This window comes from Buteo buteo, chromosome 13, assembly GCF_964188355.1.
Source record: "Buteo buteo chromosome 13, bButBut1.hap1.1, whole genome shotgun sequence".
In the NCBI taxonomy this organism is placed as follows: Eukaryota; Metazoa; Chordata; class Aves; order Accipitriformes; family Accipitridae; genus Buteo; species Buteo buteo.
The window spans coordinates 1896617-1921732 of NC_134183.1; the positions used below are offsets into that span (position 1 = coordinate 1896617).

General features: G+C 65.9%; 2 protein-coding genes across 2 annotated transcripts in view; both read left to right on the top strand.

Annotated features, from left to right (window-relative positions):
- SDK2 (sidekick cell adhesion molecule 2) overlaps positions 1-10922 on the top strand; it is a 50714-nt gene extending 39792 nt beyond the window's left edge. The window contains exons 27-45 of the mRNA XM_075044200.1: positions 92-281; positions 495-593; positions 930-1124; positions 1214-1415; positions 1640-1743; positions 1859-1929; positions 2075-2210; positions 2909-2965; positions 3234-3335; positions 3524-3639; positions 4427-4613; positions 5107-5244; positions 5342-5503; positions 5644-5769; positions 6542-6706; positions 7047-7187; positions 7848-7986; positions 8290-8416; positions 9507-10922. Coding sequence (XP_074900301.1) covers positions 92-281; positions 495-593; positions 930-1124; positions 1214-1415; positions 1640-1743; positions 1859-1929; positions 2075-2210; positions 2909-2965; positions 3234-3335; positions 3524-3639; positions 4427-4613; positions 5107-5244; positions 5342-5503; positions 5644-5769; positions 6542-6706; positions 7047-7187; positions 7848-7986; positions 8290-8416; positions 9507-9860 — 2811 coding nt within the window. The 3' untranslated portion in view covers positions 9861-10922. The remainder of the gene's footprint in view (positions 1-91; positions 282-494; positions 594-929; positions 1125-1213; positions 1416-1639; positions 1744-1858; positions 1930-2074; positions 2211-2908; positions 2966-3233; positions 3336-3523; positions 3640-4426; positions 4614-5106; positions 5245-5341; positions 5504-5643; positions 5770-6541; positions 6707-7046; positions 7188-7847; positions 7987-8289; positions 8417-9506) is intronic.
- A 5450-nt stretch (positions 10923-16372) lies between these two features.
- On the top strand, positions 16373-23971 carry CDC42EP4 (CDC42 effector protein 4). The gene is made up of 2 exons (XM_075043849.1): positions 16373-16480; positions 21974-23971. Exon 2 carries the CDS (start codon positions 22111-22113, stop codon positions 23047-23049), a length of 939 nt encoding a protein of 312 aa, XP_074899950.1. The 5' UTR covers positions 16373-16480; positions 21974-22110; the 3' UTR covers positions 23050-23971.
- The last annotated feature ends 1145 nt before the right edge of the window (positions 23972-25116 follow it).

The window sequence follows — 25116 nt, forward strand, 5'->3', positions numbered from 1 at the left end:
GAGATGGTGCCCACCCGTGCCAAATTTTGCCACCCTGCTCCATCCTGGGGCTGTAGCCCTGTCCGGCCGTGTCACTCGGGGTCTGTTGCAGGTGATGTACAAGGAGAAGGATTTAGACACGCGTGCCCAGTTCTGGCTGGCGGAGGGCAATGCCTCCCGCAGCGCCCAGCTGACCGGGCTGGGCAAATACACGCTGTATGAGATCCGTGTGCTGGCCTTCACCAGGATCGGTGACGGTGTGCCCAGCCGGCCCCCCGTCCTCGAGCGGACGCTGGATGATGGTGGGTAATAGCACCTGGATGGGCAGAGAGACCCAAACGGGCTGGGGGGGGTCCCCTGGGTGCCTAACGCCTTCCCATCCCATCCCTGTTCCCTGGGACGATCCCTCTCCCTCCTGACCAGGACACCCAGGGCTCCCATTCCCAAGGGATGGGAACTGGCACTTTGCACGCGCTTGTGCACTCCCCGGTGAACCCTATCTCTCCCCACTCCAGTGCCTGGGCCCCCCGTGGGGATCCTCTTCCCCGAAGTGAGGACCACCTTGGTGCGGCTCATCTGGCAGCCACCCGCGGCCCCCAACGGCATCATCCTGGGTAGGTGGGGAGCCATCCGGGTTGTGCCACGCTGGGATGCTCTGCAGACAGGTCCGGAGGTCCCGTGAGAGCAGGGATCAGCATGGGGTGGCAGAGACCAGCTCCCTGAGACCCCCCTGAGCATCTCGAAGCCCGTTACCCCCGGGGCTGGCGTTTCCCCACTCAGCAGGGTGGGTCCCTGGCTGTGTGTGAGCTCCCCCGTGCAGGGAGCCAAAAACCCCCTGTTGCTGGCCCTCTGCGTGAGCAGGGCTGGAGGAGGGAGGCATGCCCGGGACGGGGGGAGCCCAGGACGGCATCCCCTCCACCGGCCCCACCGTGCCGCTCCCTTCCCCACAGCGTACCAGGTCACCCACCGCCTCAACACCACCGCCGTCAACTCGGCCACCGTGGAGGTGCTGGAGCCCAGCGCCCGGCAGTACACGGCCACCGGCCTCCAGCCCGAGGCAACCTACCTTTTCCGCATCGCGGCGCAGACCCGCAAGGGCTGGGGCGAGGCGGCCGAAGCTCTCGTGGTGACCACGGAGAAGAGAGGTAATGGTGGTGGGGGTCCAGCCTGCGGGACGGGGCTGTTGCATGCCCGCGGCGTGCCCGTGGTGCTCCCAGCCCCTCGCCTCTCCCAGACCGCCCGCAGCCCCCCGGGAAGCCGCTGGCCCAGCAGGAGGAGGTGCGAGCCCGCAGCGTGATGCTCTCCTGGGAGCCGGGCAGCGACGGGCTCTCCCCGGTCCGCTACTACACGGTGCAGAGCCGCGAGCTGCCCGACGGCGAGTGGGCGCTGCACTCTGCCTCCGTCAGCCACAACGCCACCGCCTTCGTCGTGGACAGGTGAGGCGCGGGTTGGCCTTCAACAGTGCCGTGGCGCGATGGGGAGCCGGGGAGGTGGTGGGCTCTGGTTTGGGCAGTTGCCCCATGCCTCGGTTTCCCCATCCGATGGGAAGTGCTCGCGCCAAGGTTGGGAAGCACTGGCCGATGTGCCCTGCGGGAGGGAGGGTGGCTTACGGGGTCGTCCACCGGTCTCGCCATCACCGACCCGCTCTGCTTCCATCCAGGCTGAAGCCCTTCACCTCCTACAAGTTCCGCGTGAAGGCGACGAACGACATCGGGGACAGCGAGTACAGCGAGGAGTCGGAGTCGCTCACCACCCTGCAGGCAGGTCAGAGCAGGCTGCGGCTCCTGGGGCAGGGAGAGGGGTTGCCCCCTTACTTGGGCATCCCCCCATGCCCAGGGCATCTCTGAACCCTCACCGCCCGCTTCTCCCCCCCCACCAGCCCCCGAGGAAGCCCCCACCATCCTGTCCGTCACCCCGCATACCACCACGTCGGTGCTCATCCGCTGGCAGGTACAGTACCCTCCGCCTTGCGGAGTGTCACGGGGCCGGCCGCTTGCCCCCTTGGGAGGTGACACCGGGGCGTACTGGGGACAGCCGTCTCGGGGTGCCGGGGAGCCCCGGGTCAGAGCAGCCCCTCACCGTCCTCCCCACGCAGCCCCCAGCCGAGGACAAGATCAACGGGATCCTGCTGGGTTTCCGCCTCCGCTACCGCGAGCTGGTGTACGACAGCCTGCGCGGCTTCACCCTGCGCGGCATCGGCAACCCCGGCGCCACGTGGGCCGAGCTCACCCGTGAGTGCCTGTGGACCCTGGGGGGTGCGTGGCTGGGGGGGGGTGTGTGACCCAGCAGTGGCAGATGGAGGATGGTGCAGGGCAGCATCCTGCGCTCCACGGCCTCTCCTGGGTACCAGCCTGGAGTTGTCAGGGTTCGGCTGTGCCCCACGGAGCTGTCACCGGCCCCCTCGTGCCACCAGGTCCATGGTCCCTAACACGCTTGTCTGTGGTGTCGCTGGCTCAGTCCCGCTGTGCTCAGCCCCCGTGTCCCTGTAGCGTGGGTGTCCGTGTGTCTGCACCTAACGTGGGTGTCTGTGTGACGTCCCGCTGTGTGTGTCTGGGTCTGCTGCCGTCCTCAGACCCCAAAGGGAACAGGGTCGCATCCACTCTGGGGACAGCAGAGACACGAGTGACAAGGGCAGAGCCCAAGACCGGACTTCGCCCCATCCACCACTCTTAGCCGTGGTCAGACCCCCCTGCGGAGACCCCGATGCCCAGCTTGTGCCACTCAGGGGATGGGGCTGGAGGACGGAAAGGCTCCGTGGTGCTGTGACAGCTCCATTGGCTCCTGAGGGGGTGACAGGACCCTTGCAGGGGACCCATGGCTCACCCTGGGGTGGGCAGCTGTGCTGGGGTGGGTGCTCAGAGGTGGGAACCCACTCGTGCCACCTGCGGGACTAACCGGCTGCCTGCTCTCCCTGCCCTGTGCCACCCAGCCGTCTACGCCGTGCACAACCTCAGCGAGGTCTCCCTCACCCAGTATGAGCTGGACAGTAAGTCACCGCTCCCCTGCCCCCCCCGTACGTGTCCTCCCCACTGCCACCCCCCCGGTGTGTCCCTCCCCTCTGCCTGCCTGTGCCGTGGGGTGAACCGCATGCCCCGTGCCCGGGGGAACACCTCTGCCTGTCTGCTCCTGTTGCTCCTTGGGGAGCACCCCCAGCAAGGGGGGGCTCTGCTGGGTCCCCCGGGGGTAGCAGGACCCCCACACCTCCGGCTGTGGGGAGGGCTCCGCTCACCCCTTCTCCCCTTTCCCCCCTGCAGATCTAAGCAAGCACCGGCGCTACGAGATCCGCATGAGTGTGTATAATGCCGTGGGTGAGGGCCCCCCCAGCCCCCCCCAGGAGGTCTTCGTGGGCGAAGCGGGTGAGTCTGCCAGCACGGTCCTGCCTGGCGAGGTGCTGCCCACGGCCGGGAGCTGCGGGGAGGGGGCTCCACTGCCCTGGTACCCCACACTCACGCCAAAACAAGGCAGTGGGACCCTCGCATCAAGGGGGGGCTTTCCCCTCCCTGGTCCCGGCTGGGCTGTGACACTGTCCCCTCCTTCGGCACAGTGCCCACCGGCGCGCCGCAGAATGTGGCGGTGCAGGCGGCCACGGCCACCCAGCTGGATGTCACCTGGGAACCGCCACCGGCCGAGAGCCAGAACGGGGACATCCAGGGCTACAAGGTACCGCGTCCTGGGGGGCTGGCACCGAGCCGGGGCTCAGAGACACTGGGTGCACTGGGAAGGTGCTGGGTTCCTGGCAGAGGAGGGGCACGGGGTGCCCTGGGAAGATGCTGGGTGTCTTTGGGGGGTGCTGAGCTCCCCTGGGAGATGCTGCGTTGTTGGATCTGGGGAGATGTCGGGTGTCGGGGAGATGCTGGGTGCCCTGGGAGATGCTATGGATGCCGTTGGGGAAGGGATTCGGGGCAGATGCTGGGTATCCCGGGGAGATGCTGGGTATCCCGGGGAGATGCTGGGTATCCCGGGGAGATGCTGAGTATCCCGGGGAGATGCCGGGTGTCCCATCCCGGTGCCGAGCGGCGGCGGGGCGGCAGATGGCGCTGTCGGTCCTCGGATCCAGCCGGGATGGAGCCGGGATGCAGCCGGGATGCCCAGCCCCACGCTTCTAGGCACCTCCTTGGTCACATCCACGGTGGTTCCTCCTGCCCGGAGCCGTCCTTTGAGAATTAGGCACAGCTCAAAGGTGATCTTAGCGTGCTGATGCTGGGTCCTGAGCCAGCTGCGAGCGGGGGTCGTGTCTGATGCCCAGCACAGCCTGGAGCCATCCTGGAGGAGAAGCCGTTCCATTCACTCCGACATGCTCAGACCCCCAGCCACTCTGGGATACAGGGGCTTAGGAGCCCGGACGGGGCTGCGCAGGGTGTTTGGCCATAGCAAAGGGTGTGGGGAAGGCGAGATGGGCTGGATCTGTGCATCACCCGGGTCTCCATGCGCCCTCCTCCTCCTGCAGATCCACTTCTGGGAGGCCCAGAGCCAGAACGAGAGCACGCGGGTGAAGACGCTCTTTCTGCCCGAGAACGGGGTGAAGCTGAAGAACCTGACGGGGTACACCTCGTACTGGGTCAGCGTCGCCGCCTTCAATGCTGCGGGAGACGGACCCCGCAGCCCCCCCGTCAAGGGGCGAACGCAGCAGGCAGGTGGGGCCCATGGCACGGCTGCCCCCAGCCCTTCACTCAGCAGGGTCACATCCAGACCCTCCTGCCCCTGGGCTCTGCGGGGAGGTGTCTCCGTGGGTCCAGCTCCAGTGATGTCTGGCTGATGCCCCTTCATCCCAGCTGCACCCCAGCTCCTGCAATCCTGAGCAGAGACCAGCCCTGGGCTCACCCCAGAGGGTTTGTGGGCTGGGGGCACGTGGAGGTGAAGGTCTTGGCTGAGATTTGGGAAGGGTGAAGGTCTCAGGAGGAGAGACAAGGAGAAGGAGACTCATTCCCCCAGCTGTGCGCGGTGGCCTGGCAGGGTCTTTGCTTTAGTGGGGATGAGGGCGCAGTGGGGTGGCACCAGGGTGGTGTGAGATGGTGATGACGAGTGCCCCAGCCCCGTTAAAGTAGAGGCAGGGAGAGGGGCTGCTTTGGTGCTGGGGGTCACCCCTGGGAGTGCTGAGCTGGCCCCGGCCACCCTGCTCCCTCACAGCCCCCAGCGCTCCCGGCTCCATCCGATTCAGCGAGCTGACCACCACATCGGTGAACGTGTCCTGGGAGCCACCACCGCTGCCCAACGGCGTCCTGGAGGGCTACAGGCTGGTCTACGAGCCCTGCATGCCCGTGGACGGTGAGGGCACGGCGGGGGGTGCTGGGGGGAGGCTGGGGGCATTGGCAGGAGCTGGGAGGGCTCCGGGGAAGACCCAGCTCAGCCTCCATCCCCGCAGGTGTCAGTAAGATCGTGACAGTGGATGTGAAAGGGAACAGCCCGCTGTGGATGAAGGTGAAGGACCTGGCCGAGGGTGTGACGTACCGGTTCCGAATCCGGGCCAAAACCTTCGCCTACGGGCCAGACGTTGAGGCAAACATCACCACGGGGCCTGGGGAAGGTAGGGGGGGATGTGTGGGACGGCTGTGCTGGGGTGAGGGAGGAGATGCGGTGGGGACAGTTCCCCCAGTGCCACCAGGGCTGGTATGGCCACATGCCAGTTTGTACCCCCACGCCTCCAGCTCTGTTCTGGGTCCTCAGGTGCCCCCGGCCCCCCTGGCGAGCCCTTCATCTCTCGCTACGGCTCGGCTATCACCATCCACTGGTCAAGTGGGGACCCCGGCCAAGGACCCATCACCAGATACGTCATCGAAGCCCGTCCTTCAGGTACTGCAGCTCCTGTCTGCTTTCCATCCCTACCTCAATATCAGCAGTGCCTTGGATTCAGGAGAAACTGAGGCAAGGAGTGCTGACCTCTCCCAGGCCACCCGGCAGGCTGGGCTGGGGATCAGGACCCGGGCGTCTGGGATGTCGGCCATGTGCCGGTCCGTGAGGACCACGCTGCCGATGCTGCTGCTCTCGCGGGCACGGAGGTCCTGATGCTCCCCAACCACGCAAGGGGGTTTGAGGGCTACCAAGGCTATCCCAAAACAGGGGGACCCTGTTCCTGTGTATGCAGGGCAGGCAGGGCTGGAAGCTGGGACAACCCATCCCCGCGGCAGGGAGCCAGCAGGCACGGCCACACTCTCTCCTGCAGCCCCGAGTTAATTATTTCTCCCTGCCGCAGAGACCGCAGCTCAGACGACCCAATCGATCGCTAACGGGGGTCGGTACCACTTCTCGCATCGGGAGCAGCGCCAGGGAGGGAAACCCCTCACTCCTGTGGAGCTGCGGGCGCTGCTCCGGGGCTGCAGTGGGAGCAGGTCCCCAGGGAGCTGCCTTGCCCTGGGCTTTTGAGCAGGGCAGGCGATCGATCAGCTGCGTGCATCGCTACGGCTTTTTAATGATGCTGCAGCGAGTGAGCTCGGTGCCTGCCGGGGCTGGGAGGGCCAGGCAGATGGCGTAGGGCACACTCTCCTGGATGGAGGGAGATCAGCCTCTCGCCCTGGGGAGTCCTGCAGAGCCAGTCTCCCCCTCCTAGGCGCCTTCTCTTTTCCAGACGAGGGGCTCTGGGACATCCTCATCAAGGACATCCCCAAGGAGGTGACCTCCTACACCTTCAGCACGGACATCCTCAAGCAGGGGGTCAGCTACGACTTCCGCGTCATCGCTGTGAATGACTATGGCTATGGGACCCCCAGCACGCCTTCCCCCTCCGTGTCAGGTAGCCAGCGGGGGCAGCATGTGGGTGTCCCCGGGGGGATGCTGTCACCCCTGTGCCGGAGGGAGAGTCCCAGCATTGCTCTGTTCCCATGGCCATCACTGAAACCCATCTCCCTGACCCTGCCTGGCTCCTACAGAGCCCCAGCTCTTGCTGCCAGCAGCTTCTGCCAGCACTCCCCTTGCAAAGCCTCCTGCTATCCCCCTTTAACCCCCTCCCTCACGTGGATCCAGGTCTCACAAAGTTCCCCAAGGAGACTCCATGCCCTGCAGCGGGGTCCACCCACCCATACTGGTTTGCCCCCCATGCCTGTCCCCCTCTGATCCTCCCTGCTGTGCCCCAGCCCAGAAAGCCAACCCGTTCTATGAGGAGTGGTGGTTCCTGGTGGTCATCGCCCTGGTGGGGCTCATCTTCATCCTCCTGCTCGTCTTTGTGCTCATCATCCGCGGGCAGAGCAAGAAGTACGCCAAGAAGTCAGACTCAGGTGAGTGCCAGGGATGTGGTGGGTGGTGATGGGACCCTCTGGGGTGCCTGCTGGAGGATGCAGAGCCTCAATCCCATGGGAGCCTCTCCGGGGCCTCCCTGCCTGCCTTTGGGGTCTGAGCGGGGTGGTGGGAGCCTGCCTTGGGGCACGGCTCCTCCAGAGACTCGGTGATATCCGATAAAGATGCTGTGGGCTTCCCGGAGAGCACTGGGAACTAGAGATTAAATAAGCGACTTGTCCCGCTGTCAGCTGCAGAGGGAGGGCAGCCCAGGGGCTCGGCAGAGGTCATTGGGATTAGTCAAACACAGCTCTGTTTTCTTAGCTGTATCAAGGGCTCAAATTGTGGGGAAAATCCAGACCTCCTCGTTAAGCAAACAGAGCGGCTGAGCCGGGAGCCAGAGGCGATGGGGCAGGTCAGGGTGTGAGCCAAGGCGGGCAGGGCTCGGCACGGCCGGCGGCGCTGGGCACGGGGCTGATGCGTGGTCGATGCCCCAGGACTGGCACATCGTGGGCATCCCCAGGCTTTGGTCTGTCCAGCGCTGGAGCTGGCACAACCCTCCCTGGGCCATTCCCTGGGCCCCCCCCTGTGCAGGGTCCAGGCCCCTCCGTGCTGTGCTGCCCGGAGAGGGTCTGGGGAACGCTGAGCATCCCATCCCGCAGGGAACGGTTCCAAGGCGACCGCCCTGAGCCACGGCGAGATGGTGAGCCTGGACGAGGGCAGCTTCCCCGCCTTGGAGCTCAACAACCGGCGTCTCTCCGTCAAGAACTCCTTCTGCCGGAAGAATGGCATCTACACCCGGTAGGGACCCCTGGCCGCAGCCCCTTCCCCGGGCCGGGGGGGGAGTTTTTCAGATGTCGTGCCTGTCCCTCCGTCGTGCACTCGCCGTGGGATGGGCACGGGGCTGGGGAAGGCTGGCACCTGATGTGCCAGGATGCTGAGCAGCCTGAAAAGCTGGGAATGGACCATAGGCGGGGTCCTTGGTGGGGGCTCCACACAGCTTAGGGGGTGGTCCCTGCGCCTGCCCCGGGGCTCGGCTGGGCTCATCGCTGTGTGGCACAGCCCCAATGGGGGACCTACGCTGAGCACCCACTTCTCCCCAAGGTCCCCGCCACGGCCCAGCCCCGGCAGCCTCCACTACTCGGACGAGGACGTGACCAAGTACAACGACCTGATCCCCGCCGAGAGCAGCAGCCTGACGGAGAAGCCCTCCGAGGTCTCCGACTCTCAGGTGACCGCCCGGGGCTGCCCATGGGGACGGGGACCTTGGAGAGGGTGGACGGTGCTGGGAGCCCTCCCTGAGCGTCGCCCCTGCCCTCTGCCCACCACGATGCAGGTCCTGGCGTGCATTTGGGAAAAGGAATGCTGGTCGCTCTCTCCTACCCCATCCTGCTTTTTAGGCAGCAGCATCCCCCGTGGGTTCGCGGCACGGAGCCAGAGCGAAGCTGGCACAGCCCCCAGCCCGTGTGTAGCCCCCAGCCCCAGGGCTGCCGAGGACAGGGGACGGGAGGGCAGCGGGGTTGGGGACTGTCCCGCTGCCCGGTCGCTGGTGGCAACGGCCATGGCTCTGCCAATCCCACAAAATGGCACCTTTGTCTCCTCCGGGAGAAACGGGCAGCTGTGGCCGGGCAGGAGCGTGGCCGCGGGCAGCTCCTCAGGCAAGCAGCTCCGGGGGAGGCCGTGGGAGCGTTGCCCCCGGGGTGGATGCTGGGCGGCATCTGAAAAGACGAGGCTGAAGCCCAGGGGAAGGTCCTGGGGGTCCCCACGGCTGTCGCCGAGCAGGAGGGGGATCGGCCCCAGGGGGCCCCCATGTCGTTGCCTGCACCGGCTGTTTCTTTTGCCTTTGCGCAGCAGATGCCGGCTCCACTCCCTCTTGCCTGAGCGAGGCTCGAGTGGCTTTTGAGGAGCTGTGAAGAGCGGCGGGAGCTGGCGCTGGCTCGGAGCAGCTTCCCCACCGCCCTCAATGGGCCCTTTGTGCACGGCCGGGGGAAGCTGAATCCAATTACTGCCAGCGGGCAGGCAGGGTCGCCAGCACCCGCCTCCCAAAAACACCCTCTCCGTCAGCCTGGGGGTATCATGGTCTCGGGGGACCCCCCCCCCCGGAGCCCCAGGACCCTGCAGCCCTTTTGTATGAGGTTTTATTTTGCTTTAGCAAGAGGCAGAAACACCCCAGCGGCGCTGCAGCCGTCCCAGCCCCTAAAGTCTTTTGGGATGTGCTTGCCAGCATCCCCAAAAAAGCACTGGGAAAGGTCACCCTGTTTTGGGGGCTGGTGGGTGATGCCCCCCCACCTCATGCTCACCTCCCCATCCTGTTCTTTTAGGGCAGCGACAGCGAATACGAGGTGGACCCCGGCCACCAGAAAGCCCACTCCTTCGTCAACCACTACATCAGCGACCCTACCTACTACAACTCGTGGCGGCGGCAGCAGAAGGGCATCTCACGGGCGCAGGCGTACAGCTACACCGAGAGCGACTCGGGGGAGCCCGACCACGCGCCCCTCTCCAACAGTACCTCCACGCAGCAGGGCAGCCTTTTCCGCCCCAAAGCCAGCAGGACTCCCACCCCCCAGACCCCCGGCAACCCCCCCAGCCAGCCCGGTACACTCTACCGTCCACCCAGTAGCCTGGCCCCTGGTTCCAGAGCCCCCATCGCTGGATTTTCTTCTTTTGTTTGATATTTAAACAGAAGCAAAAACAAACAGGAGGAAAAAAAAAAAACATAAAAAAAAAAGAAAAAAAGAAAAAAAAAGAAAAGCCCCAAGAAATTAAGAAAAAAGAAAAAAGTGGCAAGGGGGAGAAGAGGAGGAGGAAGCAGAGAGGCCGAAGGGCCTTGGGGATGGCAGCAGTACCGTGGTGGGCAGCGGCCTCAGGTGTTTCGCTTTCTCAGCAGTGCCGGAGCAGAACGCCGAGCGCCTTCCCTGGGGCTAGGGAAAAAACCCAGCTCCTCTTTTTGGCCAAAGCTTTGTGTTACGGACTCCTCGGCTGAGGTGGGGCTGGAGGGCTCGGGGTGCCGGCAGGATTGGACCCGACTTTGCCCTTGGCACTTGCCCTGGCTGCCCCCGAGCTGCTGACTGGGGTCCCATGGGTGCTGCCGGGCTGGGTGCAGGGGCTCTCGCCGTGCCAAACCCCGGTCCCTCCGCCAGCCTCCGCTTCTGGCTCCCCCAGGACCTGGGGACAAGCGGTGACAGAGACCCCCCGACTGCAGAGGAGAAGAGGAGCTCTGCTGATCTTAAAAAGCGCTGGCCAGGAAACCCCCACCCTGGATCCCCCAGCCTTTGGGAGAAGGGGGCAGCCACTGTGCTAGGAACCCAGGGGCAATTAATTCCCCCCCTCATTTGTGCCTGGCCCAGCACAGCCCCCCCCCCCGAGGAGAACCCAGGACTTAAACCCCAGGAGAGCCCCACCGGGGTGCACGAGGTGCTGGTGTCCCCGCTGATTTTGCACCCCGGAGCCGTGCAGAGGCTCTGGCGAGGGCTCAGACGGGGCGATGCGGCGACCGTAACCACCCCTTTGCATTTCTGGTGGTTTGGGTTTTTTTTTTTTTTTTTAATGGGGTTTTGTGCAGAGACCTGGGAGCACGAGGGGACAGCGATGCCCCGGGGTGGGGGCTACAGGGCCGTGGCCGTGTTGGTGGTCTCTGCATGGCAAAACCCCCGCAGTGCCTACCGGTGAGCCAGGCACCAGCCCGGCGGGGCCGTGGCGCCCGGGCTGAGCCGAGGGAGATGCCAATAAACAGCCTGAGGATCAGCCGGTCTTGCCTCTCTGTCACCCTACTGCGTCGGCGAAGGGGCTGGCGGGATGCGTCCGTCTGTCCTGCTGTCCTGGCCGGGCTCATGTCGGCCCTGTGGCACTGGGGAAGGAGCTGGGCAGAGGGTGCCAGAGGCTGCGGTGCTGGGATAGGGTCCAGAATGGCGTGGGGAGCCGTGATGGCCATGTTTCCATCCCAGTGGGGTCTGTAGCTGGAGGAAAACAGGTCCCGGTGGTGGGACAGGGGAGGAGGAAGGTGACCCCACTGCACCGGGTGCTTTCAGCATCACCAGCAGCAGTCCCGCATCACCAGCGCCAGGGATTTCTCCTGGGGTGGTTTGCAACCACACTCGCCACCACGCTTACCGGGTGTGGGCTGCTCTGCCCTTCAAGCCTGGCAGGAAAATCCAGGTGATGTGCTGGGGTGTCATCGCCTTCACCCTCTGGCAGCAAACAGCATGGCTCTGGAGCCAAGGGCTGGGGAAAGCTCAGCCTGCCGACAGCGCTAGCAAAGCACCGGCCCCCGCTTCCTTGGCCGGGGGCTGTTCCCTCGCCGGGAGCTTCCACGACTGGGGATTGTGGGGTCTGCACAGCCTCTTGCCGCAGGACCCCACGGAGGGCTTGGACCCCCTTGCGGGCACATGCCTGGACCCTCACCCCAGCGTGGGGAAGGGTCTGGGGCTGCCAGAGGGAGCGTTTTGCAGGTGCTGCATTGGGGAAACGGTTGGAGCTGGGGGGGGGAGTGTGTGCGACCCAGTGCCGCAGCCCCCCTTCGCCCATCCCATGGGCTGGGGGAGAAATGGGAGGGATGCTGCGGTGGCCGCTGATGGAAAAGCCATCCCCGCCTTGGCACATCGCCGCGAGCAGAGGGCATTTCTGGCAGGTGACTCATCTGACCTACTTGGGAGCTGGCGCCGAAGGGAGCGCAGCACCCATGGGTGCCCATCCTCTCCCTGGGCAGCGGAGAGAGCCCCGATGCTCCGCTGGGATGGAGATGTTTTGCACGGGGGCAGTCGGGGAGGGGGGTCTGCGTTTGTCCGGCCAAATCCTGCCCCTCGTTTGCAGCCCAGCTCCAGCCCCAGGCGTCCCGGCTTGTGCAAGAGAGACCTTCCTCCCACCGCGACTGGGACGCGGAGCCGCCAGAGATGCGGGGCAGAGCAGGTCTGAGGAGTCGAGCAACACAGGCGAGCTCCCCACGCAAGGCGTGCTCCCCGTGCGAGGGACTCTCCCCGTGCGAGGGATGCTCCCCTCCAGCGCAGGGCACGTGCCGGCCCCTGCGAGCAGCAATGACCCACCGACACGGTCCCTGGATGCGTCCCCCACTGCAGGGACGGTGGGATGCAGGTCCCAGGAGTCTCCTGCGTGGGGTCTGCGTGTGCTCCCCGCCACGGCAGCGTGCCACAGCCCCGGCAGCCGAGGCAGAGCAGAGCCCGGGTCCCGCTCGCCTGCCCTGGCCATGAGGAGGAGAAGCCAGAGGGTGCAGCAACGTCTGCGGCAGGTTTGGACCTGTGCCGTGCCGGGAGGTGAAGCCACCGGTGTGGCTGTGGCCGGAGGACCTGCGGCCCTGTGGCAGCGGTGGTGACGAAGCCAAGGCGCTCCCTTTCTGCTCGTGGTTTCCCGCAGCTGAAGGATGCAGCACCTGAGGAATCGGTGGATCCCACATCCCACTGCGGCTGTGGGTTCGCTCTCTGCTCACCAGGGAACCTCCTCAGGCTGGTCCGGGAGCTGTACAGGACACAAAACCCAGTATGGGCACCGCAGAGGTGGGCTGAGTACCAGCGGCACTAGCGGGAGCTCTCGCTCACTTGTACTGCCTCAGTTTCCCCACGCCACAGATGCAACCGGACCGGCTGGGCTCGTGGGGGAAGACGCCGTGCTCCCTGCTGAGCACAGCCACCTCTCTCCCACCTTGGCTTTCACCATGCTGCTGCCACAACCGGCTTTTTCCAAAAGTCCCTCCAGGCAGGTCTGAGCTGCCCGTGCCCAGCCCCGCTGCTGCCGGCGCTGCCGGCTCTCCAGGCTGCTCTGTGCAGCAGACAAGCAGGGCGAGCTGTCGGTAGCAATTAGTCCCCGGGGACCGAATTGGCCTTGACGTATCTCTCGACTGCGGCTCGGCGGTGGCCTGCGGTTCTCCCAAGGGCAGAACACCGCTCGCTTAGCAGGGCTGGGTGAGCCAAAGCGGGGCAGAGGGGAGAAGCTGTACCCTCAGACCTTGCCGTGCGGACGGGGCAGCACTGGAGCGGTACCCGCTCGCTGCCCTCGATGCGATGGGGAGATGTTTACGTGCCAGAAATGGGGGTTGCGACCTGTAAAGCTGGGCTGAATTCCGTGATTTATTTTTATTTCTTCCTTTTAGCTGAAGCGGTGTTGGTGTTGGAGGAGTCAGGTAGTAACAGTTTATTTTCCAGGTTGAGATTAGATTAAGCAAGGAGTAACCAGAGCAAAGAGAACTGCTCGGTGTGCAGTGGAGGAGAAGCAACCCTGCAGCCTGGGCTTACCCTTTCCTCCAGATTTCCCGATTTCTCCCGGGGCAGAGCTGAGTGTCCCCACCTTTCCACTGCCTTGGGCTGTGGGGACAGGGACAGCCCCTCCTGCCATGCTGGGGACTAGACAGGATTGGGCGCATCCTCAGAGCCCCACGTGCCCCAGGCCCTGCCGCCTCCTGTGCCGTGCCAGGCTGCGAAGCCCGCGGCATGGGCAGAGCTGCCGGCAGCAGGGACGGCCCCGGAGCCTTCCCGGGACGGCGGGGAGAGGAAAGCGGCGGAGAGGACGGACCCAGGTCTGTGCACCCTGTCCTGCCGGCGTGGGTGCCCGCTTCGTGCCGTGGCACCCCATCCGAAGGGGTCCCTGCGCCGAAACTGTTGCCAGGGCAGGGGGTTTCCACGGGCGCTGCCGGCCACGGTGGGTCCCTGCAGCAGCCACGCTCCAGGTGGGATCCCCTTGGGGGAAAGCCGGGGTGGCTGCATTGTGGCCGGGCGATGGGTTCCCAGGTGGGCAGCGGGTTCTGCGAGCCTGTTCCGCGGCACTGCCGGCCAGGGGAGCGTGCCGGGTGGGAAAGGCGAGCGGCTGCAGGCTCCGACCTGCGCACAGCTTGTCCCGGTGCTCACCCGTGCACCCACGGGTGCCAGCGGCGAGCGGGCTGTGTGGTTCTGCCGGGGTGCGCCGGTTAACCGCTCATCCCATGGCGAACGGCACGGGGAAGGGGTGAAACCCCACAGCTGTGGGTGCAAGCTCATGTCCGTGGGGTTGGCGGGGGCTATTGGGGAGGTGTCTGGCAGCAACCAGCACTGGGCCCGTGGGCTGGAGGGGTTTGGGGGGGTTGGGGGCGCAATGCCCCATTCCCAGCACCCTAGGGTGTCCGGACAGTGATCCCCATGCCCTGCTGCAGCACCGAGGCTTGGGGAATGCACCCGGCTCGTTCGGCAGCATCTCCTGTGCAGCCGAGGCTGTGTCGGCAGACAAAGCTGGCAGGCGCTGGCAGCAGGAGGAGGGGATGGGGCTGCTGGGAAACTCGGGCGCTTCTCCCTGCCCTGCTTTTCAAAGTGCTTTTCAAGCCTTTTCTTTTTTTTCTTCTCTGCTTTCAAAAGCTGCTGAGAAGCAGTAAAAGGAACCGGTGACGGGTTCAGGAAGGGTGGGAGCGATGCGGCCACCCGCTCCCTGATCCCGAGCCTCCCAGCACCCCGACCTCGCTGCCATCTCCCCAAGGCCGGATCCAGCCCCAGGGCTCTGCGTTGCCCAAGCTGCCGCGGAGGAGAGAGGAAAGGGCCCATCTCTCCCAGGCAGTTTTTCAAGTTGAGTGGGTGCCTGCTCTTCCCAGCCAGAGTTAGGCCAGCCCGCAGGAGCCTTCCCCGTCGGCTCCCACCAGCCGGCTGATGTTAATCCCTCCTGACTGCGCTGTCTCAGCCAGCGCCGTGCTCCTGTGACAGCATCAGGTGAGGCGAGCAGCCGTGCCGGTCTTCAATTAAGGCACGCTGGCCCCACGCGAGAGGGTAGAGCTGCCAGTGGGGGCTCTGGCAAACCCTCCTCCTCTTCCTCACCCACCGACAAACCACTGTTGCATCCAGCGGTGGCTCCCAGGGGACCCCCGCTCAACTGTGGGCACAGGGGGTTTGCCTCCTGCCTCAGTTTCCCCATACGGAAAGCAAGGGAAATAAAATCTGCCAAACAAATCGGCTGTAAAAATGGCACTGGTGTGGGCCGAGGAAGCAGCACAGCCTGGGAAGCAGACTGCAGGCACCGGTGGAGGCGGGGTTGTGCCGGACACCCAGGCTGCGGGCAGAGGCCGTGCCCTGGCTGGTTTGGCCCCGTTGCTCAGTCTGGCAGAGCCTCTCTGCCGTGCCAGTCCCAGCATCTCTGCAGTGCCAGGCTCTCCGCTGCTGCCCGCAGGAGCGGCGGCTCCGTGGTTATGCGGCGAGCGGCCTCCTGCCCTTCCCACGGAGAGAAGTGTCTGCACCCGATGAGCCAGCAAAACGCCCGGTGATGCCCAGCCCCGGCTGCCGCCGCGGCCACGACCCCTGGGTTGGTGCCACCCAGCCTGGGGAACGCATCTCCTTGCACTGGTGACGTGAGAAATCTTTGTCCCCTCCACAGCATTGTGCCCCAGGACCGGAGGCCCCAGGGTTCCACGTCTGGGGACCCCACTCACCGCCCCCCTGCACCCCAGCCTGGCTCCCCCCCCGCAGAGATGCCAGACGCTCTGGAATATGCAAGAAACCCTGCATTAGGCAGATTCGGGATAATCTCATCTCTCCCGCCTCTTTTCTCCCACAAAGGTCTCGCCTTAATCCCCGAGAGCGGCTGTGCAGCCCTGCACTTTCCCTTTCACCACATCCATCGCCAGCGCCGGGGTGCCCCCCGCCATCGCGTCCTCCCCACGGACCCCCCAACCGCCCCACGGCCCTGGAAGGGCCCGGCGGCCCTCCCCGGCGGGGACGGAGCAGCGGGACCGGCTGGGGACAGAGAGCTGGGGGGGGGGGTGAGGGTGGGTGCTGCAGCCTCGTGGGTGTCACGGTCACGAGTGGAACAGGGACATTGCTGCTGCCCCGGGGCTGAACCCGCCTCCTCTTGGCAGCTCAGTTCAGCTTTTAATTCCCTTTAATTAATTAGAGTCGGACACCTCCCACCTCCTCAACCCCCGGCTGAGCGGCCGGGGGTACCACCAGCCCCTGCTCTGCCCACGGGAACCCCACTCGGGACCCCCCTCCCCCTACTCGGGGACCCTCCACACCCTGGCGGATCCCTGCACCCCACCCAGGAGGGGACCAGGACCCCGCTCGGGTGGACACCCCCCAACACGGGACGTGCCCGGGGTTCCCCCCCCGCCCCCCACGGGCGGGGCCGCTCGCGGGAGAAGGTTCACCTCCCCCCGCCCCACTCGGGTTTGAATGGAGGGTGTGGGGCTCTCGCGTGACGTGGCGCCGCGCCATTGGTCCGGGCGGGGCGATGACATCATGCTCCGCCGCGGCGGTAGTGGCGGGGGGGGGACGGAGACACAGTTTTGCTCCGGCTCGGCTCGGCCATGGACCGGCGGCGGGTCCCGGGCGTTCAGGTGAGGGTTTGGGGGGGGGTCAGGGGTACCGTGGGTGCTCGGTTCAGGCCGGCACGGCACGGTCGCGGGTGGGGGGGGGGCTGGAAGGGAGCCGGGCCCCAGCTCGGCTATTGTCCGGTGGCGGGCGGGGTCCCCGGGGGCTGCCCCGAACCCCGCTCCGGTAACGGGCCGGGAGCGGCGGTGATACGTTCCCCCACCCCACCACCGGAACGTGGGGCCGGTCCTGAACGCGGGTGGGCGAAGGGGTTAACAGGATACGGAGCCGTCTTTACCCAGCGTGGGGGAAACCGGCCCGGCTCAGCTAGCCCCGGTGGCCATCGGTGGCCGCTCGCCCGCGGCTCCCCGACCGGGTTGGGGGGGGGGGGTGTTTGGGGGGGTCTTTGCGGTGCACCGGAGCCGGCGGTGGGCGCAGGCGGGGCGGTGGCTGCCCGCGGCCCTTCTCGGAAGGGTTGATCCTCCCCTCGCTGGAGCGGGTCCAGCAGCACCCCTGGGCTGGCCGGGGCTGGGCGCAGGCGGGTGCTGAGTCAGAGCCGTCCGAAATCCCCCTCCAGCTCATCCTCCTGCAGCCTGGGACAGGCTTTCCCCGCCATTCCCACCCCCCCTCCTCCCTCCCCAGCCTTCCCCTCTGACCCCCCCCACCCCAGCCAGCCCTCCAGCACTGCTCGCCATCCCTGGGGAGCACACGCCGGTTCCCGTGGGGAGCAGGGACCTGCCCGGTTTGGAAGCCTGGGCGTGGGGCTGGCTCCCCGTCCCACTCCGGTGCTGGGAGAGCTGGGGGCTGGTGGGCAGCGACCGCTCTTGGGGAGCTGGACTCAGCCCTCGCCGCCCTGGTTTGACCCCGGCGGTAGCGGCGTTGAGTATAGATGTTTCCGAGTGCCGAATATATAGATCAGGAGTTGGGATCGTTACCAGTCTGGGGGAGAAACTGAGGCACGGAGTGAGGGAACGAAGGGAGCACAGGTCTCTGCACCCCGGGACGGGGCTTCCTCCCGAGCTGGGCTCACAGTAAACAAGTCTGTTTTGGACGCAGCTCCCTCGGAGACCGTGGAGTGAATCCAGCTGAGCTTTAGCACCGAGGAAGTTCACTGGGTTTAGGTCCTGCCGGGGGGGTGATGGGGGGAAGAGTAAGGTTGGCCCAAATCCCCCTCGCCGGGGCCGGCCGCCTGACACTGTGCCACGGGCTGACCCGGCAGTGGGGCTCCCTCCACGGCCCCGATGGGCAGCCACACGCCGATGCCCGCAGGCAGCCCCGCTGCCGGCAGCGTTGTGCTGACCGTGGCGGTATCTCCCTTTGTTCCCTGGGTTTTGTCGCGAGCGCAAACAGCCACCGCGGTCGTGGGCCTCCCACCGAGCCGGCCGGCTGCGGGGTGCCGGGTCCTGCCGGCAGGTAGGGTGCCGTGGCCAAGCCGTGGGAAGCCTGCCTGTTTACTTCCCATCCGCCCCAGCGAAACCACAGGAATTTGGAGCCTGGTGGAGGTCAGGAGGTCCGTTTAGCCCCGGTATCCTGTCAGACCCCGGCCAGTCCCTGTTGTTGTGAGAGATGGAGCCAGGGCCGGCGAGGAGATAACCTTTCCCCCCGGAAACGTCCCCTGCTCGCCCTGGAGAGCCGCAGGCTGGTTCGTGTCCCCGTAGCAGGAGGATTTATGGTCCTGTGCGTGTTCTGGCGTGTCCTGCCAATAGTTCCTCGCTGAACTCTGGCTAGCTCCTGGTTGTCGGCAGTCCCTCCGGGAACGCTGCTCTGCTTTTGGCACCGGCGTGCCGGCATTGGGACGGCGAGTTCCCCAGCTTGGCGCTGATCATCGTGCCGATAGCCCTGGTGAGAGCCGAGCTTTGCCTCCCACCCCGGCGAGCCGTCTCGCCGGCCCCGGCTCTGACACTCGCTGCCAGCTGCCTTTCCACTTCCAGAGTCGCTGCCGGGGCTGCTCCACGCATCCCACGGCACGACTGCAACGGCGTCCCGATGCCAGGGACAGGACCAGACCTGTCACCCGCGCCGGGGAGGAGGCGGTCACCGGGGCGCCTGGGCTGCCCTCACTAACAGGACTTTCTGCCCCCAGGTCCTGGGAAGACTCGCTGGAGAGCCCAATTTGAGGGTGTGACAGCGGGCCTGTCCCCTCCCGGGGCCGGCGGTGGCAAGGTGTGATCCGTGCCCTGTCTCCGGCAGCTGTCTGCCAGGCAGCAACATCAAAGGGCCGCATGAGCCGAATCCCCGAGGGGCAGCACACCAGAAAGTGGGGCTGAGCAGCCGGTGTGTCCTCCCTGCTCGGTGTGCCGGTTCTCCCTGGCCCCAGGCGGCAATGGGGGGACCCGACCGGTCCAGCACAGCCCCTGCCCCAGCGCCTGGCAGGGTGGGGAGAGCATCATCCTCTGATCTCTGGGCTGGAGGGCACTGCCTGGGGTGCTCTGCACGGCAAAGCCGGGGAGGCTCGTTTGGAGCCAGCCTGGCCGGCTGGGATGCTTTCCCCCTCTGTGGGTTTGGCTCTTCTAGCCCGTGAGTGGGACGAGCTGGGGGCAGGACGCGTGGGAGCGCGGCTGGTCTCGGCGTTTCTCCTGTGCGCACCCATTTACTGGCCTCTTTCTTCAAGCCACGTGTGCCTCTGGTCCCCGTGGGTGACTGGTGCTAAGTGGGATGAGGTGGGGAGGATGGGGGGGATCTTGTGGGAAGCCTGCACCATCAGGGCACGCGGTCCCCGCTGCCTGCCCTGCACCCAGCCAGGGCTGTCCCACCCTCCACGCTGGCTGCAGGACCCTGCTGTCCTGCAAGCAGACACCCATTCGCAGGGGAAATCGTGTCCCTGGAGACCTGGGGCTCCCAATCCTCGGAGCTCATGGTCCCAAGGGGCAGGTGGGAAGCAGCGCGTGGTCTGTCGGTACGCTTTATCCTGCACTTGCAGGTCCCATGCCCTCCCCTCTCCCCAAATCCCTGCTGGGACTTGGCGGTGCTCTGGGCTCGCTGCCCCAGGATGGGCAGCGCTGCCTGCCAGCCTGCCTGCAAAGTCTCTCGGGTTACAGAGCCGCTTTCCCTGGTAGGTAGCTGGAGAGGCGGTGGCGGCGAAGCTGCCCTGGCCTGGTTTCCTTTGTGAAAGCGCCGGCAGCGGGAATGTCACAGGATCCGCTCTCCTCTCCGCAAGCAAGAGTGAAAAAAAAAAAAAAAAAAAAAAAAAAAATGGGCTCTGTGTCCTGCTCCCCCTGGGCAGGATGGGGCCAGCGGCTGGGTTGTGCGGGCAGCAGCATCCCGCCGTGCTGCCGTCATCTCTTGGGGTGAGCCGGGAACGAAGCGTTGGGTGGGGGAGATTTTGGCTGCTACGAAAAGGATTCGTGGGCAGGAGCGTCGAGGTGGGACACGGTGGCTTGTTTGGAGGCTGTGACGGTGACGGAAAGCTGCTGGCCGGGGAGGCTGCCGTGGAGCGCCGGTAACGCTCCAACCTCCCTGTGGCCCCTTTGCCGAGGCTTGCAAAGTATCTCACAAATGCTGAACTTGGCCCCGAAATCTAAATACAAGGGAGGGACAGTCCCCAGATGGCCTAAATCAGCAGCACGGTTGCCTGGCCCAGCTGGGGAGCTCGCCGGGAGTGTTTGTTTTATGTAAAACCAAAGGCTGGAGGAATGCCGGCCTGAAAGGAGACCTTGCAAGGGGAAAACGTCTGTGCCATGCACACAGGCTCAGCTGGACGGGCGTGAGATCCTGGCCAGAGGAGCGGGACTCCAGCAAGCTGCTCCTCCGCATTTGGAGCGGGGGGGAAGAAGTCCACCCAGCTCCTGGTTTGAGGGTGCGGAGAAGACGACATGGCTGTTCTGTCTCTTCCCCCAGCTGCTGGGGATAAACTGAGGGCTCCCTTGGCCGGATCCCCCATGTACCGTCACATCCCCGGGGCTCTGCCGCAGCAAAGTCGGGCGGTCGCCCTGCCGAAAAGGGCTCGCCTCCGCGGGGTGCTGGGATCCTGCACGGGGATGGATGGGGACCAGTGCCACCAGCACCGTGCCGTGCGGCGTGCCTGCTCTGGCCGGCCCCGTATGGAAGCTGTGCATGGGAGGGCTGGGCACCGGGACTTTGCACCCCTGTGGGGTCAGAGTCCATCCTGCCTGCGCAGGACCGGATCGGCCGCAACCTGCCTGAGGCCCCACTGCCGTGGCGGGGGACGGACGGGCATCGCAGGGGAGGTTTGGGAAGGGATGGGGGACCGGAGCCCTCCCCTAGCTGTGCTGGGAGCTGTGGGGCAGACGCCGTGGTCCCCCACGGTGTCCGGCTGAGCAGGTACGGGACTGGGTTGTGCCGGGACCGTGCTGCCGTCGCTGCCTGTGGTCAGCGGAGCCGTTCAGGTGCACCCTGGGGCTGGGTGGGCGACGAGGGGGGGACACGGTCCCCACCTCGAGGCTGACTCGGAGGAGAGACGTCGGTCCCTTCCCCGTGCGTGTCACGGGGCCGCGGTGTCGCCGGCGGTGCCCGAAGGGAGGAAGCGGGCGGCCACAAGCCCTTCCTCCCCGGCAGCCTCTCCCGGGACCACCTGGGGCTGCCTGGCGCCAGGAGAAGGATGGGATGCGGCGACGTGGTCCGCTGTCCTTGTCCCCTCCTGCGTGGCCACGGGGCGCTGGGCTGGACAGGTTGGCCGGTGGCACCGAGGTGGCCACGGGAAGGAGGAATGTTCCTCTCCACGTGCCGGTCAGCCGGGGCCCTTGTGATCTCTGCCACCGCTGGAGTCACAGCGGTGACGGTGAGGTGGCCGGGGAGGGTGGGCACGGCCACGCGTGGGCTCAGCGCCGGGGTACAGCGAGGAGCGACGCGGGGGGGGCTTTGGGGTGCTCGAGGGCAGCAGCAAGGCTGCGTCCCCACGTCCCCATCCTGCCAAGCACGAAGGGGTACCCGCGGGGTCCCTGCCCGTCTCCGTCCCCCATCCCGGCTCCCCCCGGCACGCTGCTTGGCTGGCGGTGCCTCCCGGGGGCTCTACGCCCTCCTCGCACACTTCCTGCCGTCTGTTTCCAATTCCTCCTGGCGTCTGCTCCTCCCTGCTTTCTTCCAATTAAAAAAAATAAAAAAAAAAAAAAATCCCAGGCATCTTCTCGGCGTGCGGCTCCCAGAGGCTCGAGCGCTGCCGTGCCCCGCTCTGCCAGGCTGGGGCTGCGTGGGGAGGGGATGGTGGGTGCCCGTGGCACCTCACATCTCTCTTTATGCCCGTTTACGTGGGGGACAGGGCTGGGGACTGTCCTGCAACACCCCCATGCCCAGGTCTTTCTCTTGCGGTCCTTTCTGCATGTCTGCTCCATGGTTGGGGTCTGGGACCCGCTCGTTTGGGGGGTGAGGGGAGCTCAGGGGTGTTTGGGCACCCATTCCCTGTGGAGGGATGCCCTGCGTGGAGCTTTTTCCCAGGGGAGCGGAGCGGCTGGTGGGCACGGGGTCACGTTCTGCAGCCTGGCAGGGTGAGGGGCTGGTGTCGGCAGAGCCGTGCCCGTCTGTGTCCTCAAAGCCTGACCGTGTCCCTCTCTCCTGTCCCCTAGGAGTGACCTGTCTGTGACGGCAGTGGGAGCCCAGCTGCAGAGAGCACCAAGCGTGAGCACCAGTCGGGTCCGTGGGACGTGCGGCTCCGTCTTGGCCATCCCGGTGCAGCGCGGCGCAACCCCTCCCTGCCGCGGCGATGCCGATCCTCAAGCAACTCGTCTCCAACTCTGCCCACTCCAAGCGGCGCTCGCGGGCCGACCTGACGGCCGAAATGATCAGCGCGCCTCTGGGGGACTTTCGCCACACCATGCACGTGGGGCGAGCAGGGGACGCCTTTGGGGACACCTCCTTCCTCACCAGCAAGGCGGGAGAGCCGGGGCCGGAGGTTGGCGAAGAGCCGGGTGCCTCCAAAGCCAGCCTGCTCTCCCGCCGCTTCCGCAGCAGCAAGCGCTCGCAGTCGGTGACGCGAGGTGACCGGCGGGACATGCTGGGTTCGCTGCGGGATTCGGCGCTCTTCGTGAAGAACGCCGTCTCCCTGCCCCAGCTCAACGAGAAGGAGGTGGACAGGAGCGCGGGGCAGCTGCCCAAAAGCCTCTCCTCCAGCCCCGTCAAGAAGCTGCCCGAGGAGGTGAGCCCCGAAGAGCAGCAGCGCCCGAACGGGGCGGCCGCCGGGCCGCTGAGTCCCGGCTTGGATGAGCGTGACTTCGGGGACATCACGGAGCTGCCCGTCGTGGTGGCCAAGAGCGGGGCGGGCATGAAGCACGCCGAGTCCATCATGTCCTTCCACATCGACCTGGGGCCCTCCATGCTCGGGGACGTCCTCAGCATCATGGATAAGGAGCAGTGGGAGCAGGATGACGACCCCGAGGGAGAGGAGAGCCGCGAGGAGGAGGTGGATGCCGCCCTGCCCGGCTCCCCGGCGGCGGCGGCGGTGGCAGCCCTGCCAAGCCAGAGCCCATCCCGCGGTGCCGGCGGCCGCTGCGCCAGGGACAGCAGTTCGGCGTCCAGCTGCACCTCGGGGCCGGAGGAGCGCAGCCCCGTTCCTGGGCCACCAAGCCAACGGGGGGGCCCCCCGAAACGCCCCGACAAGGAGTTCTCGTTCGCCGACGAAGACGATGACGAGATCAGAGTATAAAAGGCGGTCAGCCGAGCCAAGGGGTCTGGTTCTCATTTGCGGTTGCTTGGACACGGGGCTGAATAATCCCGGTGCTGCAACGGGTGGCACCGGGGAAGACTCAACTCCTCACTTGTTCCCTCTCCCCGTCGGACGTGCCGCGGCAGGACAGCGCTCTGCTCCTGGGGCCGGGGAAAGCTCCGGTGCCTCTCAGTCCCCAGAGAGCTCCAGCACATCCCAGGAGGGGAAAGCAGACTTGATTTTGGTTCTTTCTGTTGGACATTGGATGTTAGCTCTTTTCTTTTTTTTTTTTCCCCTCCCCTGCCAGTGTAAAGCATATAGGATCAAACAAGATGAGGCTTTGAAGTTTTAGCCCCTTTAGTAATATATGTATTTTTTTCGGCCGTACGGTTTTTACTGCTCTCTGATTTGTACTTAACTTTCTTTACTCTCGCTTTTGGTTTTAACTGAGGGGAGATTTCCCATGAGGAAGGACTTGGCTCTGGAGCTCAGAAGGGGCCCGGGATCATGGGCAGCTCCAGCTCCCCAGGTTTCTTGGGGACTTTCTGCAGACCAAGAGCCTCCAGCCCCATGCCATCGTGGGGGCTCGCTCCCCAGCCCTCGGATGGATGGATGGATGGATGGATCCATCCCAGGTGCTCGACCCTCCAAACAGCCTGGAGGTCATGAGGATGCCTCCTGGTCAGCCTTGGCACTGGCTGCTCCCGGGGATGCTGATGGGAGCGTGGGTTTGTCCCCCGTGGGAGGAACACCCGAGACCCCCTCGTGAGCCAGGGTGAGCCCCGGTGTCCTGCGTGCTGGGTGGCCGCCGTCGCGGGGCTGGTCTGACTGGGCAGTGCCGACGCTGGCCCGGTGCGGGCGGTTGGAAGAGGAGGGTTTTATACCATGTATGTACAAATGCAAAGAATAAAAGGAAACGGTAGTGACAGCGGTGGCCTGACCTCCTGGGGGACGAGACGCTTGGGGACATGCACGTTTGCACCCTGCTGCACGAGCGGGGACTGGCTTTCTCTGTGCTGCCACCGTCCCCAGACCCTGTCCTGCTGCCTCCACCTTCGCTGGCTGGAGTCCTGCCTGGCGGCTGGTCCCCTGGCCGGCGTTTCGGCACCCGCAGCGGCCGTACTTTTATCTGCCCATCGCGCGGGGCTGCCTGCGGTGGGAGGAAGCGGGTGAGCTCCCGCTGTCCGGATCTGGCTCCGGGCTGGGACCCTCCGGCCAGGCTGGTTCCTGCCAAGGGACGGCTCTGCCAAGACTCCGCTCTCCTCCCTGCAGCCCCGCTCGCTCCCTGCCAGCCGGGCAGGAGGGGAAGGGGATGGCAGGGCAGGACTGGCTGTCCCCGCTCCCACGGGCTGGGGGCCAGGGCTGGGGTTGCCCTGGGTGCTCCCGGTCCCTTGGGGCTGCCGTGGCCCCTACCAAGCCCGGGGTGGTGAGCGGGGCAGGTTGCTCCCATCCCACAGCTCAGCCCCGGGTGGAAGCGGGGCTGTGCTGGCGCTGGGGCTGCCTTCTCTTCCCCAGCCCTGCTGATGGAGCTGGGCTGTGATGGGTTGAAGTGCCAGGAGCAGCCCCAGAGTCCTTCCCCGAGCGGGTGGAGAGCATGGCTCTGCTGGGAGCACCGGCCAGGTTCTCCTCACCGGTGATGGAGGGCGGAGGAAAGGATTTGGCCCCTCCAACATCTCCTGGCCCTAGGAGGGGGCTGTCCCTGTCCTGGAGGCATCTTCCCTGGTGAAGCTGGTGGGAGCGGGCAAGTGCTGTGCCACAGCGGGGACACAATGGGGTCCTGTGCGTGTGCCATGCTCGCACAACGCCCCGCGGCGTGGGACATTGGGCTATTGTCCGGGTCGGGGAGAACAACAGCAGCTGCAGCTGGTGGCTCTGAGCTCACCGGGCTGCTTCTGCCCCGGTCACTGCAGCACAGCCCCCCTGCACTGTGCCAGGGTCCCAGGGCCACTGTCCCCTGTCCCTCTGCTCTGAGCACTTGTCCCCTGAGCCCCAATGGTCCTGGTCGCTGCCTTTTGGGAGGTCACCAGGCTGCTGAGGGGGGGACCTGGCTCCTCTTGTCCCTTATGG

Excerpts from the sequence above, each read along its gene's own strand:
- CDC42EP4 (XM_075043849.1), top strand. The coding sequence starts at position 22,111 with ATGCCGATCCTCAAGCAACTCGTCTCCAACTCTGCCCACTCCAAGCGG.